The sequence below is a fragment of the Camellia sinensis genome, chromosome 4, assembly GCF_055761805.1.
Source record: "Camellia sinensis isolate YWXY chromosome 4, ASM5576180v1, whole genome shotgun sequence".
Lineage (NCBI taxonomy): Eukaryota > Viridiplantae > Streptophyta > Magnoliopsida > Ericales > Theaceae > Camellia > Camellia sinensis.
Genome location: NC_138964.1, coordinates 125324094 through 125345452, shown reverse-complemented (window position 1 = coordinate 125345452; position 21359 = coordinate 125324094). Strand labels below are relative to the sequence as shown.

The following is a 21359-nucleotide window of genomic DNA, read 5'->3' as shown; positions in this document are numbered from 1 at the left end:
TGATGTATTCTTATCTTTCTTGTTATGTTTTTCATCAATAAAGCTTTTCTTTTGCCGATCAAAAAAAAAAAAAAAAAAAAATATTGAGGGTGATTGGTGGATGCCACACATCAACAAAGTACAAAGTGTACTAAGGCTCTTTATGCTTTTTGCCTTGGAATAATGTATGTCACGTGACACACACAATTGTATCACAACCACTGCAAATTGTGCCACACATCAACAAAGTGCACTAAGGCTCTTTATGCTTTTTGTCTTGGAATGATGTATGTCATGTGACACACACACGGAAGGGTATAATACAATTTCAACATTTAAAATTTATTTGTAACTTTCCCCTCTTTATGAGGCTGATAAGTGGGTGCCACACATCAACAAAGTGCACTAAGGCTCTTTATGTTTTTTTGCCTTGGAATGATGTATGTCACATGACACACACGGAATGGTATAATTGACCACTCAATATTACCAAATAAAGGAAATAGGATCAACTGGTAAGATATTTCCCCACTAATAGGACTAATCAGAACAATAGAAATAACTTTAGAACCAATCGGTAAAACTGTTTGTGAAATAGGATTTATTGATAAATATTCCTATTTATTTTGACCTTTTAAATAGAATTATTATTTTAGAACATTCTAAAATAGAATAGAATAGTAAGTAGATCAACAAAATTAGACGCGGCTAGTACATATATACGAACGTATATCATATGAGATGAGATTGAGATTGTTAAGATTCCTTGGAAGAAAGGAAGCAAAAGCACAATGAAAACAAAACAAAATTGAAGACAAGGCCGGACAGAGTGTTCTTTACCCATGCCATCGATTTTTACTTCATTGGTTTTGTATCGAAGTGTTTAATGACACAAATCGTTGTTTTAAGAAACAACAATGATAGAGATCACTAATTTTAGAGTTTTAAAAAGATCATCAATGACATGACACTCAATAAAATAAAAAAAAATATAACATCAAGGTCAAAACATCAAATCATTCATGGTGGGGCTCACTGTCACATCATTAATGATAGCACTAATTAGTACTCTCACTCATTTTTCTTTAAGAAAACCTTTTGGTTGAGTACACACACCCCAAGAACCCCAAAACATAAAAATAAAAAAATAAAAAGACGAGGATTTCGATTGGCTTCTGTTGCTACCAAGTTGTCACTGTCTTCAGAGAAGAAATCTCCATTTGGGTATACATTTTCTGTCCTAGAAACCTGAAATCTGTGTTGAATTTCATCTGGGTATGTATATCTCTCCTAGTGAAAGGTTGAAGAAGGAAAGACAAAAGGCAAACAAGAAATAGAATCAATAATATAATAAGAGCTATGTTATGAATTTTAAACAAATTATCAAATCTCACATGAGTGAGATTCACACAAATCACATGTGTGTGGGTCACATACATATTTGAGAGATTTAGTAATTTATTTGATAATTTACTTGAGATCTATAGCATTTTTCATATAATAAAAATTACAGGAGAGATACGTATTGAAGAGAGAGAGAGAGAAAGAGAGAGCGGGGGAGGTCTGTATGTAACGCTTGTTTTTTCAATCAAATTCGTGGCTGTTTGGGAAGTCAAGAAATAAATCACATTTTTTAAAAAGAAATTTAATAACTTTTTTTTTATTTGAATTATATCCAAAAAATTTTAATTTTTCAGTACTCTCTTGTATAAATGAATCTAAAAAGTAATTTTACAATTCTATAACAACTGTAATCAGTGATAATAATCATCAAAAGTATTATATAATGACATTATATAAAGATTGCAACTGTTTTTTAAAATCATTTACCTTACCTTTATGAAAACAACAAATCCATATTTTTATATAACAAGGGATTTAACGTAATTTTAGTGATTTAATATCACCGAACTAAATTAACACATTAGTTCACAAACTAAACGCAATATATTTTACAAAAAATTTATAAATCAAGAATTTAAATTCCAAATTGGCAGGGGCGTTACGCATTATATGATTGAGTTGATTTTGTAACAAATTTAAAATTGACATATAACATGTCATTTTCTTATAGGTTAAATTAAAAGAGACGTTTTAAAAGTTTTAAACATTTTCTTTTATTTTACCTATCCAATCTAATAATTTCACACTAATATTCATATCATTCAATAACATGCCCTCTAAATAATTTTAGCATCATTCAATAACAAATAATTTATATATAATATTATTTATTGATATATATATATATATATATACAATTTGAGTTTTGTGTTACTTAAGCTTGCACCGAATTTAAAATACTGTTACCCAAGTTTTAAAAAAGTGGCGTTAACTTGTTGAGTGGTTTTTTTTTTTTTTTTTCCCTTCATATTTAGTAATTTTTTTTAAAAAAAAATTGCACGTTAACGTTCCACTGGATTAAACGAACCGCAAAATTTAAAAATTAAAAAAAAAAGTCTAGAAATGACTAAAAAAAGCCAAAAAATAATTGATTTTTTCTTTTCTTTTTTTTTTTAATCTACGGTGAATTTTTCTAATTTTTTTAGTTTAAAATTTATTTATGCAAGACGAATTTAAAAAATAAAAAAATTAACATAATTTTTAAAAAAATACATAAGTATAACTTTTTTTAACTTAATATCAAACACCTTAGACCATCATCAATCCTTCACTAATTTTTTTAACTTATTTGATTTCAAATTTGAGTAACAAGTTTAATTTGATATGAATTATTCTAATATTTTTATCAAATTTACAACAAAATCTTTTTTAAAATTCTCTTTTGATTCCAAACTTCTCTTTTTATCAAATTTAATGAAAAACAACCATCTCCAATGCTTTATCATTTTAAATTTTTATCAAATTAAAATTTGATAAAAGATTTAATGAGTTATTAATTTGATAAAAAAAAATTATTTAATTTAAAAAACATTTGATGAAAAAATTTAAGATAATTTTTTAAATTTTGATTTTTTTTTTCTTTGAAAAATTGGAGGTAGTCTTATTGGTTTGAATTGCACGAATTGAACCAAAATCACACCAGTATCCCCAGCTCCCCACAGAAGAGACGACAGACATCACACCCCCAACAGACAGCATCACCCCATGTATGCAAATAATAAATACTTAAGTGATTTTCTTCACCCCTCCCAATATCCAACCTCTCCACTCGCTACAAAATTGCGTGACATCTACGCTCCCAGACTTTCAGAGTCCTCTGAAGAACCCGCGAAGAAGAAGCAGAAATGCCAATGGCCCAAAAACAAGAGAGGCCGCAGGCAAGGAGGGATGGCAATATGAACTCAGTCTGACGGGAACTCGGACCGTCCAGTCCTGATAAATAGGATTTTTTTTAAAAATTATTCTCAATAAGGTCGAGGCTGGTATTGAAAAATACATTCCCGATGATTTTCGGGCCAGGGACGGTGATAGGTTCTTCGGCCCCAGCCCCCGCCCCGACCCGCCCCCGCCCCGAAATTTCCCCGACAAAACCCCGCCTGTGTGTGTTTAGTTGTATATTATATATATATATATATATATATATCTCGCTTATTCTTTGACTCTCTCAACTCTCTCATTGACTCACTCTCTCAACTCTCATTCTCTCTCTCACTCTCTAACTCTCTCAATTCTCTCGTCTCTCTCACTCTCTCAACTCTTTCGTCTCTCTCACTCTCTTGTTCTTCTCTCTCTCACTCTCACCGGCACGGCAACACAGTCACCGACTCTTCTCTCTCTCACTCTCAATCACCGACACGGCGACACCACCACCACTCTCTCTCTCACACCTCGTTTGCTCTCTCATCTCTCCTCTTCAGCCGTTGATCGCACACCAGTCATCAACACCACCACCACCGTTGGTCCAGACTCCGATCTACAGATGACGACATCGACTTAGGACAAAAACCGCTGATCTCATTTTCTCCATCGTCGATCTCAAGTCTCTCCATCTCCGATCTTATTTTCTAGATCTGTGTTGTTTGAATCTGTTTAATGGATGATGATGATTCTAGATCTGTGTTGTTTGAATCTGTTTAATGGATGATGATGATTGTAGATCTGTGGTGTTTGAATCTGTTTAGTTGATGATGATGAATGGTTGTATTTTTTGCAATTTTTTTTGTTTTTTTTTTTAGCCGAGGAATGTTCGGGGTCGGGGAAACCGATCCCCGTTAGGGGTCAGGAGTGGGAGCGGTGATACGTTCCTCGTCGGGGATCGGGGTCGGGGGAAATTTGACCATCGGGGATCGGGGATGAGGAAGGTGATCCCTGACCTCGCCCCACCCCGGCCCGTTGCCATTCCTACAGGCAAGCAAAGCAGGTAGGTCATTGCCACGTTTCAGACAGTGAGTCCACACATTTTATAGATAGAGAGAAAGCTACGGAACTCTAGTATTACAATCTCAAAAATTTTATCATTCAAAATAGGTCGATGATAGAGATCACTAAAAGTGGTGTTCTAAAACAACCATTAATGATGTGATATTTTACTTTTTTTAAAAAAAAAAAACAGACACAACAACACTGACACTAATTAGTGCTCTTTACTCATTTTCCTTCAAAATATTTGAAACTCCTAATAGGCCTCTTTTAATTATATTCATAAAATAAAATAATATAATATAATTAGTGTTAAATTTTAATTTGTGATAAATTAATTGTATAAGACCCTATTATCTTATCATATTATTATAAGTGAATTTAAGAATTTAAATTATAAGTTTTTAACATTTCTCATTAATCAATAATTAAAATTCATTTGATAATTGAGGATTCTTTTGAGAACAACTAAAAAAAAAAAAAAAAAAAAAAAGTCAAAAATCAACTTTTAATTTATTTTAAATCATATTATTTTTTATATTTCATATTTTTTTTAAAAAAATTAAAATAACTAATTTTTAACCATCTTCTTAAAATAAACCTCAACCCCTACAAACACAAATTTAATCTTAATTAATGATTTATTTACATAATTTATTCCGTTCAAATGCACAATCTTGACAGAAAATTATGTGGATGTGACTCTGCTTTTTAATCTTTGCCATACAATCATAAGCAGAATTTATTTAAACTGTAGATTAATCTATTGAAAAAGAGAGATAGAGAGAGAAAGAGATGGGAGAGAGGGATAGAGAGAGAGAGAGAGAGAGAGAGAGACGAGAGGATGAGTCCATAAACAACAAAAATAGAAGGGGTTGTCAATTGGCATCTACTCCTTCCTCCCCCTTCTTCACACCCCCACATATATAACCCCCTCACATCACACCCTTTTTATTTTTTTCTCACTCTCATTCAGATTTTTCCTTGCCACCCCCCCCTCTTCTCTCTCTAGAAAAAAAAGATGAGTGATAACGATGAGGATTGGGTGGGAGCGGCCATGTCCGACGAATCCATGGCGGCGGAGCTTCTGGTTCGTCTCCGCCGCGCCAAACCGCCTCCTCCTCCTCCACCACCACCATCGGCTTTACCGTTCAAGTGGAGCGTCAGGCAACCCCGCTCCAGACCGATGATGCTCAACAAAAAGCTGATTCCGCGAGCCAGCCCCTCCACACCGCTCTCCTGGAGTGGCGCCACCTCCGTCAGCGGTGTCGCGGCCGCCGCCGCCGCCGACGGTTCTGAGGAGTCCAGCCAACTCCCTCTGAATCGTCCCGACGCCACGAGATCTAAGGTTTGTTTCTTCTCCCTTCGCCGGAGCTCGATTTGCCGGTCGACGCCGGCCTGGTGTATGTGTTGTTGTTATTCGTTTCGCTGTGTCATTCGTGTTTTTTTTTATGTTTCCGAAAACGCCCCCGAATAGTGTGGTTATTTACTGGACGAGTCCGGGGGAAGTCAGACGAAACTTGTTTTTTCCGTACCTGCCACCACCGTTTTAGTCGTTGAGGATGTGACGATAATACCCTCTCTGCATGTCTACGTGTCGTGAATTTTTAGGGGCAGTACTGTCATTTTATACCGATCCGATCGGCGGTTTTTCTCCGATTGTCGGACCGTCGGTTCTCTTACTACTTCCTATTTTAATCACTAAAATTGCCTTTGATATTTACTTTTTAAATTTTTTTTTAATTTAAGATAAATTTTACAGACCGTCGCCAAAATTTACAGAAAATGTAATAAACTTTATAATTTTAACATAATTATATTAAATTTATTTTTGATACACTTAACTCATTTTCATTAATAATTTATTAGGTATACGAACAAAAAAATAATCAGTGTGTTTGAATTGAGTTTTTTGGATTAAGTTTTTTAAAAATTGACTTTTTTTATTTTCGTATTTTTTTGTTTTTAGTGAATATTTTTTAAATTTTAAACATTTTCTTTTTTTACTTTTTTAGATGCACTTTACTTAGATGTATCTAAAAAGTAAAAAATTTGTGAAAAAATATTTAAAAAAATTAATAAATACATAAAAATACAAAAAGGGTACTGAATTATTATATTTTTTTGTATTTTTGGTATTTAGTGAATTTTTAAAAGATTTTTTTTACAATTTTTTTACTTTTTAGGTGTATTTCTGTTAGGTACGTCTAAAAAGTAAAAAAATTACTTAAAATATTAAAAAAATTCAGTAAAACAAAAAAAATACAAAAAATAAGAAAGTAAATTTTTTTTGAAAAATATTTTTTGAAAAGTGGAATGAAGCAAGGCGAATGTCATCTTATCTTTTACCCAAGATGCATTGTGTTGTTTGTTTTTGTGTCATCACAACATTTGTATTTAGTAGGTTTGATTTTAATTTTTTGAAAATTATGTTTTTTGTTTTTTTTTTGAATATTTTTTAAATTTAAGTTATTTTTTTATTTCTTTAGATGTATTTAAATAGTAAAATATTTGTGAAAAAATATTTTAAAAAATTAATAAATACACAAAAAATACGAAAAATGTATTGAATTTTCGTTTTTTTTAAATATTTTTTTGATATTTAGTGTATTTTTTAAAGATTTTTTTTACAAATATTATAATATTTAAGTGTATTTATGTTAGTTGTGTCTAAAAATTAAAAAAACTACTTAAATATTTTAAAAAATTATTAAAAACATTAAAATACGAAAAATAAAAATAAAATTTTCTAAAAACTATTTTTTAAAAATCAAAACCAAACAAATTTATTAGCTTTACTACAACTGAAGTAAGTGCACTTATATCAAAATTTTTAAATTTTCTGATTTTTTTCTTTATTATTTTAAATCAATGTAATCTACTATTTTATGTCTTTTTTCTAAATCAATGTAATGTAGCATTTTATTTATGTATTTAATTTTGTAAAGCTAGAAAACTGATGACTTTAGTTCAACGCATATGGTCGTCTGATCAGATGACTCGCCACTTTTTCGCTTAAACCAGCCGAAAAAAAAAAAAAATTATAAAATAATCATGAAATATTTTTTATTTTTAAATTACATATATAATAAAATAGTATATACTAATTAAATGATGAAAAATTTTAATGATGCATTTTATGATTTTTTTTTTTTATGATCCTTAACATTATTCCATTATTGTATGGATGTAAGTCTTCTTGGCATGCTTATGTTGGAAAAGACCAAAACACCCCTATCTCCAAGGGTAATTTAGTCAAACAAATTTTATCTACGTGTTTTTTTTTTTTTTTTGGTGTGGGTTGAAAGCAGTGAATGTCCCAATAATGTCTTTTTCGGGGGTCGGTATATCTGTGATCTTGGGGGTTTGTGAAATGACGAAAATAGTCATTTCGTAGAGTCAACTCTCTTTGCACTCTTGAGGGCAATTTGGTCCGAATATTAATTTTGGGTAATTAGTATGTGTGGCGTGTTGTTCTGGCAAAATATAAATAGGGGGTGTGCGTTTTTAAGTTTGGTGTAGTGTAGTTAGTGGTTGTGTTTGCACTTCCTACTGGGTACGGAAATTATTCCCCGTTGTCTCGCCTGTTTAATAGTCGGTGTTTTGGGATTGTGTTTTTTAGTGATATATTTAATTTTTTGTATCTAGTAAAATTTTTTAATTTATTTATTTTCTACATTTTTTTTAGTTTTACTTGATCAGACTGCAAAAGCAAAAAATTAGAACAAAATTCAAAAAGAACAAAAAAAAAAAAAGAGTAAAAAATAATTGACATTTTTGTTCTGTTTTTTTGGGACTTTTTTTACTTGTTTGTTTTTTATTTAGACAGATCTGAAAAGTAAAATGTTTTGATATAATTTTAAAAAAAATATTAACAATAAAAAAATTTAGTGATATATAAAAAATATTCATTAAAGATAATTTTGACTTTTTCTCAATTGTTTTGGTCTTTAGTGAATTTTGTTAGGATTTTTTCTATTTTTTTTGTTTATTACTTTTTAGATTTGGATGGACTTAAAAAGTAAATATTTTGATATAATTTTAAAAAAAATATTAACAATAAAAAAATTTATTTAAAAAATGAACTTTTTAGCTATATGCCAAACTAAAAGATTTTAAGTATTGAGCGATATGTAATTAGACAACATATAACAATATTATCGATACATATCTAGATATTTTAAAAACCATAAAAATTGACAAAGTTTTTAAACCGTCAACCTTGCAATTTTATTTTTTAAAATTTTCTTGATATAAAAATTAAATTTTCTTGTTTTAAAACTCTTCTTTTAATTGCATAAAATGTTTTTAGGTGGTGGCAGTGAGAATGACTGTCCCATCGTTAAAATTTTAGTTAGTTTATATTTTTTACTACTAAATAATAGAAAATGTTTTTTTCCTAATCAATTTTACTTTAATTTATAAAAATATTTTTTCATTAACGTTCGTTTCTTACCATACTAGACATTAAAAAAAATGCAGAAATTATTTTGTTTAGAAAATATTATCTGACAAAATAAATAGAGCACTAAAAAATTTAAATAGATTATCAGTATATATATAACTGTATGTGATTGTCCTCCCATCCGTACACACATACACAAGGCACGTGAACATCCTAACTAGTTATTTTCCCATGTGATCATTTGTATATATATATATATAGCATGACAGCTTCGTCTTCTTTTATTTTTTATTTTAATTTTGAATTTTATGCTGTAGTAAAGTGATAAAAAGTTTCATCTTGTTTGGTTTTCCAGCTCAAAATTTATGTTTTAATTTTTAGTTTTTGTGTTTTTGGTTGTATTTAGTAATTTCTTTTCTTCATATATTTCACAAATTTAGATTAGGCACAAAATGATTAAAATGAGAAAAAAGATCACTAACAAAATAATACTTAAAAACAAATTTCAAAAACTAAAGAAAACACGGATCCTTTGGCATGGTCAAAAGTGGGAGGATTCACTATTTTCTTTTTTGGCTTCTCTGTAGGGAAAAAAAAGGAAGAAAAGGGATTAGACGTCTTGATTGGAGCTGTTATTGTATTTGGGTGACAGCCTATTTGCTTTGCTTATTTTGTTATGTTATGTGGTGGGTCACACCAAGAAAAGTAGAATTCCATGTCAAACAAAATGTTTCACACAATATAAGAAGGGTTGAAAAGTGTCATATGCAAAGTGTTCTTTAGGTGCAACACTGTGTCAATTGGATTAGGTCCGGATGTGGGGACCATTCTTTCCACCAAACTGATGTTGTATGCTGACATGTCTTACCAAATCAAACTTTCCACAACAAAAAGATACATTGACCAAATTTGGTTATGAAGTTTTGGATATCAAATGTGTCGCCAATGTATCAGTTTAATGGATTCCACTTCTCATATTTTATTGTACCATTGTATCGGTGACAAATCTATGATTGCCATAACATTTTTTTTAACTTGCCAACTAAAATATTAGGGATTGGGTTCACGGTTACTCTTTCAACTTTAGTTTGTACTAAGAGACATTGCATGCCTTGATTGCGTGTGTGTTTCTCTCTCTCATACCGTCTAATTCCCAAGTTTTTGTTAAGCATATGTGAGGAGGGATTAGATGGATCCTATTCTTTCTTTATTAAATAGTAGGACATATGTAATGACAAATGGATAGTATGTATTTTTACTTTTCTCATATTGTGTTTGGATCATTTATTTGAGTAAAGCTTTGCCAAGGAAAAAGCACAGGGGAGGAAAATGTGAAATAAAATTAGCTTATATTTCATTCACATTTGCCTCCCTATTATTTTGCTACACAAATCTCTACCCAAATTCAAGATCCAAACATAGCCTCAAAGATCATGGTGGGGTCAAATTTTTGCCAAATCTAGTTCTGATGCTCAGAATTGTTATAACCCCAAGTTTAAATTCTTTTATTGATTATATTTGTCTTTTTATCTATTAAGTTGCTACCAAACTTCACAAGTTACCAAACAATTGATGACCTCATTGATTACTGGAAATCTAATGTATGATATATGTGCAGGTTAGTGGTAAAAATGGAACTACCAACAAGAGGTGGGGACGAAAGAAAAAGGTAATTCTGATCTTTTTGAACTTGATGAAAGTACCCTTGTCCATGGCTATGGCTAGATTGCAAATGATCGGATGTCCTAAATGCAATACTCAGTTTTGTACGTTTTACAACGTTGTTGGGAAAATATTTTTTTTTCAGAAAATATACATAGAAGTATACAGCCAAATACCCAATTGTTGTAAGGAAAACATTGTTTGGAAGATGGTTTGACCGAACATTCGAGGCTCGGGATCAGACTTAATTATTTCTGTTCTTTTCCTTTTGTCTTTATTCTTTTTTCTCTCTCTCTCTCTCTTTCCATTTGTTTCTTGCTTTTGGTTTGATTATTGTAGTGTTGTTTGTATGGCTGTTTGCAGACATTAGATGAACTTAAAGAGGAGGAGATCTTGCTTTTAGGGGAAAGAAGGCATTTGAAGAAGGTATTTTTTTTTAAGCTTCTATACCAAGTCATCCAGAATGTTTTGAACTTTTGCTAATTGGCAGTACCTGAATATTGACTTTTGAATTCACTGACTGAGCAGGAAATAGCAGAATTATGTGTCAATCTGGAAAAAGAGAGAGCCAGAAATGAAAGCTTGAAGCGATTGAAGGTGAGATTCTTACCGACACTTCTGCTCCATACTGATGTGTTTCTACTGTTGTATTCAGTTCATATTTGCCATTACTTGTTTAGTGGCTTCAAATCTTCATGTACAAGCTATTAATAGAGATGCTTCTACCTGTATGTCAATGATACAGTAAAATTTACTGTATTTTATGTGTCTCACATATTTATGTTAGTTAGTATACCTTAAATGCTGTTCTTGATGGGAACTCCTGAATGAGTGAAGCTCTCTGTGCCAAAAAACATGTCAGTTATTACACTGCATGGATGATAGTTGAGATCCTTTATTTTCATCATCAATAATATACCAATCAGAATAATCGAAGAGCATGCTATTTTTCTATCTTGCTATAATAACTTGACATCATTACACTTGCCAAACAAAACGGAACATGATATCAGTAAGGTCATTAAGTTTTTGCTCATAAACATAGAATCTGTACGGTATTGTGCTATTTGATGCAACTCACTATTTAATGTAGGTATGTGGGTCCACCCTGATACGTGGCACCCCTTTGCCTTGGTTGTGCCATATCATCACATCATGGCTTCCCTTGCAAGCCTCGTGTGTCACCTACTAGCTCTGACTGATGGACATATGGACCAATCACTAAGTTGAGCACTTCGTTTGGCCTCGTTTGGCCTTCCTGAGTCGCTTGGTTGGTTGGCTTGTTGGCAACTCCACGAAGCACTCCATGATAGCCCCATCGAGCGCTCCCTCGGTTTTTTGGCTCATTAATGGCACCATCGAGATTGATCTCCATCTTGAAGGACAAACACTCCATGATTACTTGGGTGGGATAAGGGCCCAAGAACCACATGCTCAGGACCAACCATCAGAAGACTTGTGATTTGGAGGCTAAGGTTTATTCTGGCTCTCGCCAAGCTCTCTCCCTCAGGGACAAGGCACTTGAATCTTAGTAGCAGGAAAGTCCTATTGGCGTGCCATTTCTAATTCAAAAACTCGATTCCGCACTACCAAGAAAGAAACTTTTTTCCATCAAGGAAGAAACTTGCTCCCAACTAAAATCGAACCTCTCCAACATAAGAATCACAAAGACAAAAGAGAAAAAGAAAAAAAGAAAAAAAGAAAAAGAAAAAAGAAAAAAAGAAAACCTCTTCTAGTACTTTGTATTTACATAAAATTTATTTATACTTAATAATGACAATTTGCAGTTGATATTAATTTCTAATATTTATTCATATTTTAACACATATATTACAACTATGTAGAAAAAATATTTGTTAAATATATTCTAAGAAGCACGGACGCGGATACGAATGTGGACATGGACATAGACATGGATATAGATACGTACATGGATGCGGAGCAGACATGGACATGGACATGGACACGGGACACGGTGATTTCAAAAAAATAGGGACATGACAATAAGTTTTTTTTGGTTGATCTATTAATTATCTAAATCTAAGAAAAAAGTAATAAATATTCAATATCCAACCAAAATCATTGAAGTGGAGAGGAAAAAAAAAAAACTAGTTGGTGTCCCTGATGTGTTCCCAACGTGTCCCTAGAAAAAAAAAAAAAAAGTCTCATACGCGTCATTGTTGTGTCTGACACCGCTATGACATATGTTTTGGAGTGTCGGTGCTTCATAGAAGATATTTATATAGCTAATATAAAAATATACACATGCCCATAGGTGCTCCAAACCTTAAAATTTTCTATATATCGTTGCTCCTCCGTCCCCACCCTGCTTTGTGCAACTAAGGCTCAGACCATCTTAGATAGAGAGGGGCTTTAACCAAGACAAGAAACTAGGGTTGTTTGTAAAATCATTTGACCTGCCAGACCGCCAAACAATCATACTATTGATTTCACATATCCATCAACTGTGAGTGTTCATCAATAAAAAAATTTGACTCGATTCATATATTGGGTTTAAAATATTTCACCTCTTCCAAACCCGACCGGCCGAAATGTTTATTATTTGAATTTGTTTTACATGTGGCATAATCTCATTGGTTGATGAGATTACATCTTTCACTTGCAGAGCATATCTCCCTATCTTTCAATATTCCACTCTCTCGATCAGACAGCTATCCGTTCATTCAAGGGTCTCTCTCTCAATTCTCTCTTTCTCTCTCATGAATAAACTATTTCTCTGTTACTTCAATTAGCGAGCCTTTCTCTCTCTCCCTCTCTCTCACATCTAGGGCTGTTCGAAAAACCGACAGACCCGAAGCTCTATAAACGGTTTCGATTAGGTCAAGTTGTTCGTTTTAGCAGTTTTTTGTTCGAGTGTTGGATCTGGCATTAAAAAAACGTATAAAACCTGACCGACTGATTTATTGTACATAAAGGCTGCACTATAGTACCATCCAATTCTTTCTCATCCCCTCTCCATCTCTAATGATCTCCCTAATGACAATCACCACCAAAACTAATAAAGTATGGCAGATGTAGAATCGCCGATGTCCTCGACTAGGATCATCAGCAAGGGCGTCAATGATCTTCCATATTCCATATCCAAACCTCAAGGAGATCCCAAACATGTACTAAGATTTGATGAATTTTCATTTTCATTTTCATTTTCTTTTTTTGGTTTAATTTAATTACATTAGCAAGGAGGGATTGTATTGAATTCTTGAATTATTTTTTTGGTGAGTTTATTGTTAAATTTTGAATGCTGAAAATTATGGAGATCAGAGAACTTGAAGCATAATGGAGATAATGTCCAACACGCTTGAGTGACCGTAACCGACCTGCCAAACCGATTCTAATGAGCGGTTGATTTTGGATGGGTACTCAGTCGACATCAATTACAGATTAGCCAACTTGATTGTGTTTGGTTCAAGTGATGGGTAGGTGTCAACCCAACCGACTCAACCCGTGAACATCCCTACTCACATCAGTAACTCGTCTTTCTCATCACTTTTGTCATATAGCCTTCATCTCTCTTCTTCTATCTCCTTTCACCTTCTGTCTTTTCTATATCTCCTCATACAAAGATGGTGCTGAGATTGTGAAAGAGATGGTTGTGGCGGTGGCACTGGGATCCTCCCCCTCCTAAAGATCCTTTTCATCTCCCTCATCCCCTTCCCCTTTGATCGCCCTCTTTTGAAACCCTCATCTCATCCCTTCCTGTCTAATATTCCTTCCCCAATATCCTCATCCCCTTCTTGCTCCCTCTCCGATCTTCCTTTCCCAAAACCCTCACCTTTTTCCTTTCTAAAAACTCTAATCCCTTCTTCATTTCCCTATGGTTTTGTTAAGTTGAGGAAGATGGAGGAGTTGCAGTATTGACCGAAGCTTGGTCGATTTCTACAACCAAAAGAAATCGATTTTGAAGTAATGTTGGTACAAGTACGATTGGTATATTCTTCAAACTGAAGTTATCGATTCAGGTGACAATGATCGAAAAACACTAACCAAGTGGGTCACGTCACATGTGCTTAATTGAGATGGCTACCTACCACATATAAAGGGTAGGGGGCTCCATGCAGGAGCAGGTTATCATCGACTATTGTTAGAGAACATCCATAATTAGCTTGTCTTTGACTTTTGTATTTTTGGAAAGACTTTAATGCATATATTTGCATTTGGATCCTCTTCAATGTTCCTATAGTGGAACAAAACGACGTCGCTTTTATCAAAACGATGTTGTTTTACTAAAGGCTTAAAATTAATTTTTTTTTTTTTAAAAAGGTATAACAACAACAGAGAGAGAGAGAGACAACCGTTGGTCTACCATCATCAACCCCACCCTCGCCGACATGCTAGTCACTCTCTACGTGTCTTTGGTCACCCACCATATCCCCCAGCTTTCTCCGGTCACCCCATCCTTTCCCCCACCCCTCCACCTCCATTTGCCACCATTAGAGCGGAATCGCCCTTTTGCCTCTTCGTCGACAGTGCCCCTCCACTCCCAACCCCTTCGTCGACAATCTCTCTATATTCTTATTTTTTTTTTGGTTGGTTGGGTGGGTGGGAGGGGGGGAGGGATTGTGGTGGGTGACCGAAAGAGGGTGGGGGAAGGGGTGGCCGCCATCGGCAAGGGTGGGGTTGATGATGGAAGACTAGTGGTGGTGTCTCTTCCTTTTCATTGTCATTTCATTTTTTTTTTTTTAACATATATATATATATATATATGTAGAATGCAACTAAATATTTTGGTTTAGGGTTAGGATTTGTTTATGGAAGAGATAGATTATAGAGAAATTTTTTTTGTACTTATTACCTACTAGAGGATGTTTGTGGGGTCTGCGGTATCCATGGAAGCCTCCATTACCTCCACGTTCCATCTCTCTCTCTCTCTCTCTCTCTCTCTCTCTCTTCCCTAAATGATGGTTCTGAAATTGAAACTTGATGAAGATGCTTGTCAAGTCTCTCTTTCATTTTGCAATTCTTTTTTTTGGAAGGGTGGGGGAAAGGGTGGCCACCACTGGCGAGAGAAGGGTTGATGATGGAAGGCCAGCGGTGGTCTCTCTCTCTCTTTGTTGTCATATGGTTCTAAAATTGAAACTTGATGAAAATGCTTGTCAAGTCTCTCTTTTCGTTTTGCTATTCTTTTTTTGGAAGGGTGGGGGAAGGGGTGGCCACCACCAACGGTGGTCTCTCTCTCTTTGTTGTCTTTCGTTTTACTTTCTCATTTTATTTATTTATTTATTTTTTCCTTCTTAAGCAAAACGACGTCGTTTTGAACAAAATGACGCCGTTTTGTTCCACTACAAGAACATCGCAGAGGGAATCCACTCAGAGGATCCGAACACCATATATTTAAGCTTGTAATTAGCCATGATTTTGTATATGATTTTCTATATATACCTCAGTTGAGATGAATACAATACACATATTTTTTGCAATTCGTTCACCTACTTCTCTTTCCAGCTCCTTGGTGCTCCTCTACCATCCTCTGTCACTGCTAGGGGTGTTCACGGATCGGTTCAAATTGGGTTTACCCTCAAACCGTCAATTGAACCGAATGCATTAGGTTGGGAAAATGGTCACCTATTGTCGGTCAACTTGCTTTTCGAAATCAACTGAGTCAAACCATTTGGTTTTGCCGTTGGTTCAGCTCGGTTGGTGTTGGATGCACAATTCAAATTGTGATTTTGATTCAAACATACATACAAATGAGAGAGTTGGGGGTTCAAATTCAAGAGAGAGTAGAGATATTGAAACAAATGTGATTCAAACATGCATATAGATCTCAAAGAGAAACATAAAGGGACAAAAGAGAGATGGGAGACTCACCATCGTTCAACGCCATTGCCATTGATTAGTGCCACCACCACCGTGGGTCAATGCCAACGTCATCGTTTGCCACTGTCGATCTACCATAGTCGATTACCTACAAACACCATTAAAGTTTTTGGGAGGGAGATTGGAGAATCATCCGGGGGGGGATTGAAGAGGGACGGGGCTTGTTTTTTGGGAGGTAAATCGAAGAGTGTGTGAGAGAGACACCGTACTGAGTGTCGTGGAAGAGAGACATATTAATGGAAGAGTGAGAGAGAGAGGTACAATTCTTTGTTAATGTGAAGAGATACAGTTTGTGAACAACCCTAGGTTAGGAGAAATGTAATATGCGAGCACTAATAAAAATAAGACATGTGGAGATGATGTATTAAATATATCATATCGATCAGGTTGGGTGATGCGCGGGTGTTTTGAACCAAAACCTGTCACCCAACCATTAACTCGTGAAAATTGACCTGCTTTACCTGCAGCTGACTGAAGTAAAACTCAAAATCGAACATTAGTGTTCGGGTCGGACAGGTTTGTTGGTCCTGCCGGGTATTTGATCAATCATACTCTCTACTAGTGGCAGTCCTAGGTTCTCTCATCTCCTACCACTGGTTGTCCCCAACCATACTACTGCCTACCATCTTCATAGAGGGCACTCCTCAGACAATTCGCCCTTTCCATCCACATTAAGCATTGGATATGTCAACCATGTCGTAAAAGTAAATAGTGATTTGGATATCAATGTTTATAGATTCTGAATTTGACACTTTGTGACCTTTTAACAGACTGGCAGCCATATAGCATATCATTTCAGCCTCACAGAGGTAGTCAAAACATCATGAATACTCATTAATGGAGAAATATCATTCCTTAACGTCATCTAGTCCATTTTTAGTAAGCACGTGCATAAATGGTTGCATGAATTAACTTTTGGCTGTTCAACTTTTTTCGTTAGTATTGTCTGAATTGGGATCCTGACTAGTTCAAGCATTGCTATGAGTTTTCTATTTGGACTATGGTATGCTGAAGAGATGCCTATTTTGGTACACAAAGGAATTGTTTTTGGAGGGTTGGCTGATAGACGATTACGTTATAGATATCTATAAATTGTCTGTCCTCTGATTAAATTAAATTACTTGCTGTTTGCCATGTCTGTCTCATGAACCAAGTCTTCTTCTACCTTATCATTTTTTTCTATGGGGCTTGGTAAGTGGTATCTTCAGAAATTTGTCAGAGAAGGCAGGAACCAACCCCATATATAGAACCCTTGACGGAGATGACTCACCAATTTTTCTTCTCTTCAGTTTGCCACCTTTAGGCTTTTGTGGCTGTGAAGAGAAGAGCACATGGCTCTGTGATGACTCGTCCTCTACCCTTAAATTTTAGTGTGTTGTAGGATGCTAAATAGTACCATGATCATATATTGCTTTTGTCAATAAACTTGACCAAGCAATCAAAAATGATCTTGGATTTTTTCTTTTTCTTTTTCCTTTGGTACATAGCAAGAACATCAGATATTTTACTTAGATCACAGTGTACTGTCTGACCCGTCTTATAAATTATCAAGCATCAACTATCCAATGGTAAACACAAGTTCATTTTCGTATTCTGATCCATCAAATGACTTTTCTCAAATAGCTAAGTGTTACAATGTTATGTGAAGAAGGTACGCAATCAAAAGCAAAATTTCAAAATATTTTGTTAACTACTATAGTTTTTGGTCTAAATTTGTAAATTAATTGCCAAATGAAGCTAAACGGTAGGCTCCTGACAAATAAAAGTTTCAAAATAGAATTAGTTCACAAATGGTTCCTAGGTTTTCTCTTCTTTCCTTTTTTGTTTATGTGGTTTATTTGCATATACAGATAAGATTAATGTTATACATAAATGGATTTCTCATTCAATTTTCTTACCATTAGATACAAAGGCATGGCAGATGCAGGGGGTGGCTGGGGGGACCCCATGGCCCCTGCATCTATTTCAAAAATACTAATTTATATACTATATTTGTTTGTAAATGTCCCCCCCAAGTCCTAACATTTTCCCCCACTAAGTTTCAATTTATTTGAAGCCTTTAGCTAAAGTCATGTTATAATACACATTATATATACCATAGTTAAATTTTAGTGTAAATTAATGTTAGTTATAAATAATAAATAGTTACATCCTATTATGATGTTTAATTATGTTTCAAAGTGATGTGCATTACGAATCATTATGGTGGTTTTGATTGCAATCAAAATGATCTTCGGTTATGGATATAATTGATGTTAATTACGACTCAATGTAACAGTGATCAATGTGGAAAAAGTGCTTATATCATATTTGTTATTATATTTTGATCTTTTGTTGTTTTGTTTTGTTTTTGTTTTTGTTTTTGTTTTTGTTTTTTTTTTTTTGTAAAATATTTTATAAACTCTTTTCTTGATACTTTTTGTCTTGTAAATGTCTATTGATTGAAAATTTTATTTACAAATTTAATGATAATGTTTAATTTTTATGCTTGTAAAAGTAAATATTTTGGTACAAACATACATACAAAACTTCAGTAAAAATGTGATAAAATAAATTTTGTAGTTTGCGTATATGGTTTGGCCTCCTTTTAACAGTATTTCTGCATCTGCCACTGATGGGCACAGGTCTGATATGTATTTATTAATGTGACCTCAGGTAAGAAATTCATGTATGTATAGCATTTTCCTATAGATATATAAGTGGACTTAATGCTTCCTCTGCTTGATTATTTCTGTAGTTTTAATTCGAGTCATCAAAATGAATGATCATTGAAGTAATCAAAAGAATAATATCAAACTAGTAGTCCCTAATAAGATGCATTATCTTGTCTTCTTAGACCATTTTTTGTTCGGACAGATATCACATGTTGCATGTAGTTAAAGTAAGGATCATGCATGTGACAATTTTTGTATCAGTGGAAACAAATATAAGGATATATATGGGAAATTCTATGATACATAGCTTGAAAAAAGTGTTAATCATATGCCCCAGTTATAACCTTTGTGGCCTTTGGTTATGACCCATTATATTGGTTGTGACTTGGTTATGACTCATTATGGTGGTAGTAATGACTTAATTATGATCTATTGTGGTTGTAATTTTAGTTATGACAAAAGAAGTCTTTGGTTATGATCTATTAAATTATAATAGAAAGTGATTTAGTTATGACACTTTGTGGTATTAACACTAGAAAAGTATCATAACTTGCATATGGTAAACCCCTTTTAAGGGTGTGCATTTTAGCATTACCCTGTTATGTTAGTGTGTGTATATATATATGTTCTACTAATTGCTCTAGTCATCAGCACAAAGAGTCGTAACTTGCATATGGTACGCTTCTTTTTGAGGGGTATGTATTGTAGCATTACCCTGTCATGTTAGCGTGTATATATATGTGTTCTACTGATTGCTCTGACATGACACACACTTGAGTTGGGGGGTCTGTATCTTAGGATGTTCAGGCAACGATTAGTTATGCTCTGTGATAAGACTTGAATGCTTGATCTCGTGGCAAGGTGCATGGATTCAGGCTACCTGAGCTAGCCCTAGTTGGTTGTTAGTATTTTGGGTCAGCAATAACTGAGAAAGAAGCTTTGGCTTTGTCCCTCAGCTTTTCTGCTGCAAAACATTTGCGCATTCCATACAATCAATGTGGTTTCTTCCCATTCAACTAAAAGTATTTCCATCTGCCGTTGTTCACTGTTTTACGAATTAACATCTAAGTCACTGCATTGAATACTTCTATTACAGCTCGATTTGGCATCACATTCGGCGGTGAAAGGAGTTGCAACAGTTGCATCTGAAGAAGCAATCCCCAATCAAATACAGCAAATAGCAGCAGCATTTTGTGACCCAATTCCTTCAATCTTGCCACCAGATGTAAAAATTGATAACCATGATGCTGAGCAACAACCTGCTATGCTGAATGGTTCATCCAAGCTGCAGCAGGAGGTAATGAATTGGGAGAATAATTTTGTTGTTCCTGATCTAAATCTCTCTCTCGAGGATGCAAACTCCGAGGCCTTACTTGGAGTTAACTAAGACTGATCAAGCATATACTCATAACCAATTTTCCAGATGAATAGCAGTATAGTTGAATAAGTGCTGACCTTGTTGTAGGGTGAACTGTTTAAACTGTAATTACAAAAGAACAACTTTACCTTTACCGCTTCCTGAACAGAAAGTGAAGTGTTTTTTTTTTTCTGTCTTTTCACTCATGGAGGTACTGAGGGTAGCTTAGATATCCTATTTAACCTATTAGATGAGTCGCATCCTCATTCCTTCTAGTCCCTTTTCGAGGAGTAATTTACAGTTAAAGTTGTATAATATTTACATAGATGATCAGATGTTGGGTACCTTTGGTTAACAACTATTTTAGTTTCCTTCGTTACTTTTTTTGTACCACGCTTGCTTGCTTGCTTGCTTTGACGTTTCATATTTTTGTACAAAATTTGGCCTTGTGAATGCAAGAAGAGGGGTAATGAACCTTTGAATCACTTGCCTGAAAGCCTGAGAGCTTTGACAGTGTTTGGTGGGCGTCTTGGCTCAACTTGGTGATGTGAAATTATCACACCCCCTTTGCTGAGGATACCTCATCCCCAGTAGTAGTAGTAGTAGTAGTAATGTAAATGTCATCATTGTTGTTATTGAGATAAGTACAGTGAATTGTTATAAGTGGTGCGACGGTGCATTGAAATTGCTGTGGATGGTGCAAAATGTTTGGTGGAATTTTGATAATGCAGCAGGGAATGGTGACTATAAATTGATTGTGCGTTGTTTCAATAAAATTTTGAGGACAGGTGTAAGGTTATGCTTTTGTCATACTCTTCATATCTGGTTGAAGTCTACGTGCATCTGATCTTTTCTAACTTCTGCAATTATAAGCTTGAAAAGAACTGTATTATACAGTAGTGAGACTCAAATCTAGGCATCACATTCAGTAAGAAAACAATACATTCATTCTTTAGCCAACCCTTTGGTCTGAAATTGATTATTCTGCAATTCATGTGACCATAATTTGATAGAAAGTAGTTGACAAAGACGGGATTACAAAATTAATATATTTTCTGAATAATCTACAGATGGGGCACGTTTTATTGAGGTATTAAAAAATGGATTGAATGTGGATGGAACATGTGAAATTCACTGGATT

The 21359-nt window shown here is 34.1% G+C and overlaps 1 protein-coding gene across 1 annotated transcript; it reads left to right on the top strand.

Moving 5' to 3' along the window:
- Positions 1-5015: 5015 nt before the first annotated feature.
- Positions 5016-20597, top strand: LOC114263099 (uncharacterized). Its single transcript, XM_028203598.2, has 5 exons — positions 5016-5650; positions 10326-10376; positions 10733-10795; positions 10898-10966; positions 19958-20597. Exons 1-5 carry the CDS (start codon positions 5324-5326, stop codon positions 20246-20248), a joined length of 801 nt encoding a protein of 266 aa, XP_028059399.2. The 5' UTR covers positions 5016-5323; the 3' UTR covers positions 20249-20597.
- Positions 20598-21359: the final 762 nt, after the last annotated feature.

What these genes read in the sequence shown, in the direction of transcription:
- LOC114263099 (XM_028203598.2), top strand. Translation starts at nt 5,324, where the DNA reads ATGAGTGATAACGATGAGGATTGGGTGGGAGCGGCCATGTCCGACGAA. An exon ending in CCGACGCCACGAGATCTAAG is followed by an intron (nt 5,651 to 10,325) that starts GTTTGTTTCTTC and finishes ATATATGTGCAG; the next exon opens with GTTAGTGGTAAAAATGGAAC. An exon ending in GGTGGGGACGAAAGAAAAAG is followed by an intron (nt 10,377 to 10,732) that starts GTAATTCTGATC and finishes GGCTGTTTGCAG; the next exon opens with ACATTAGATGAACTTAAAGA.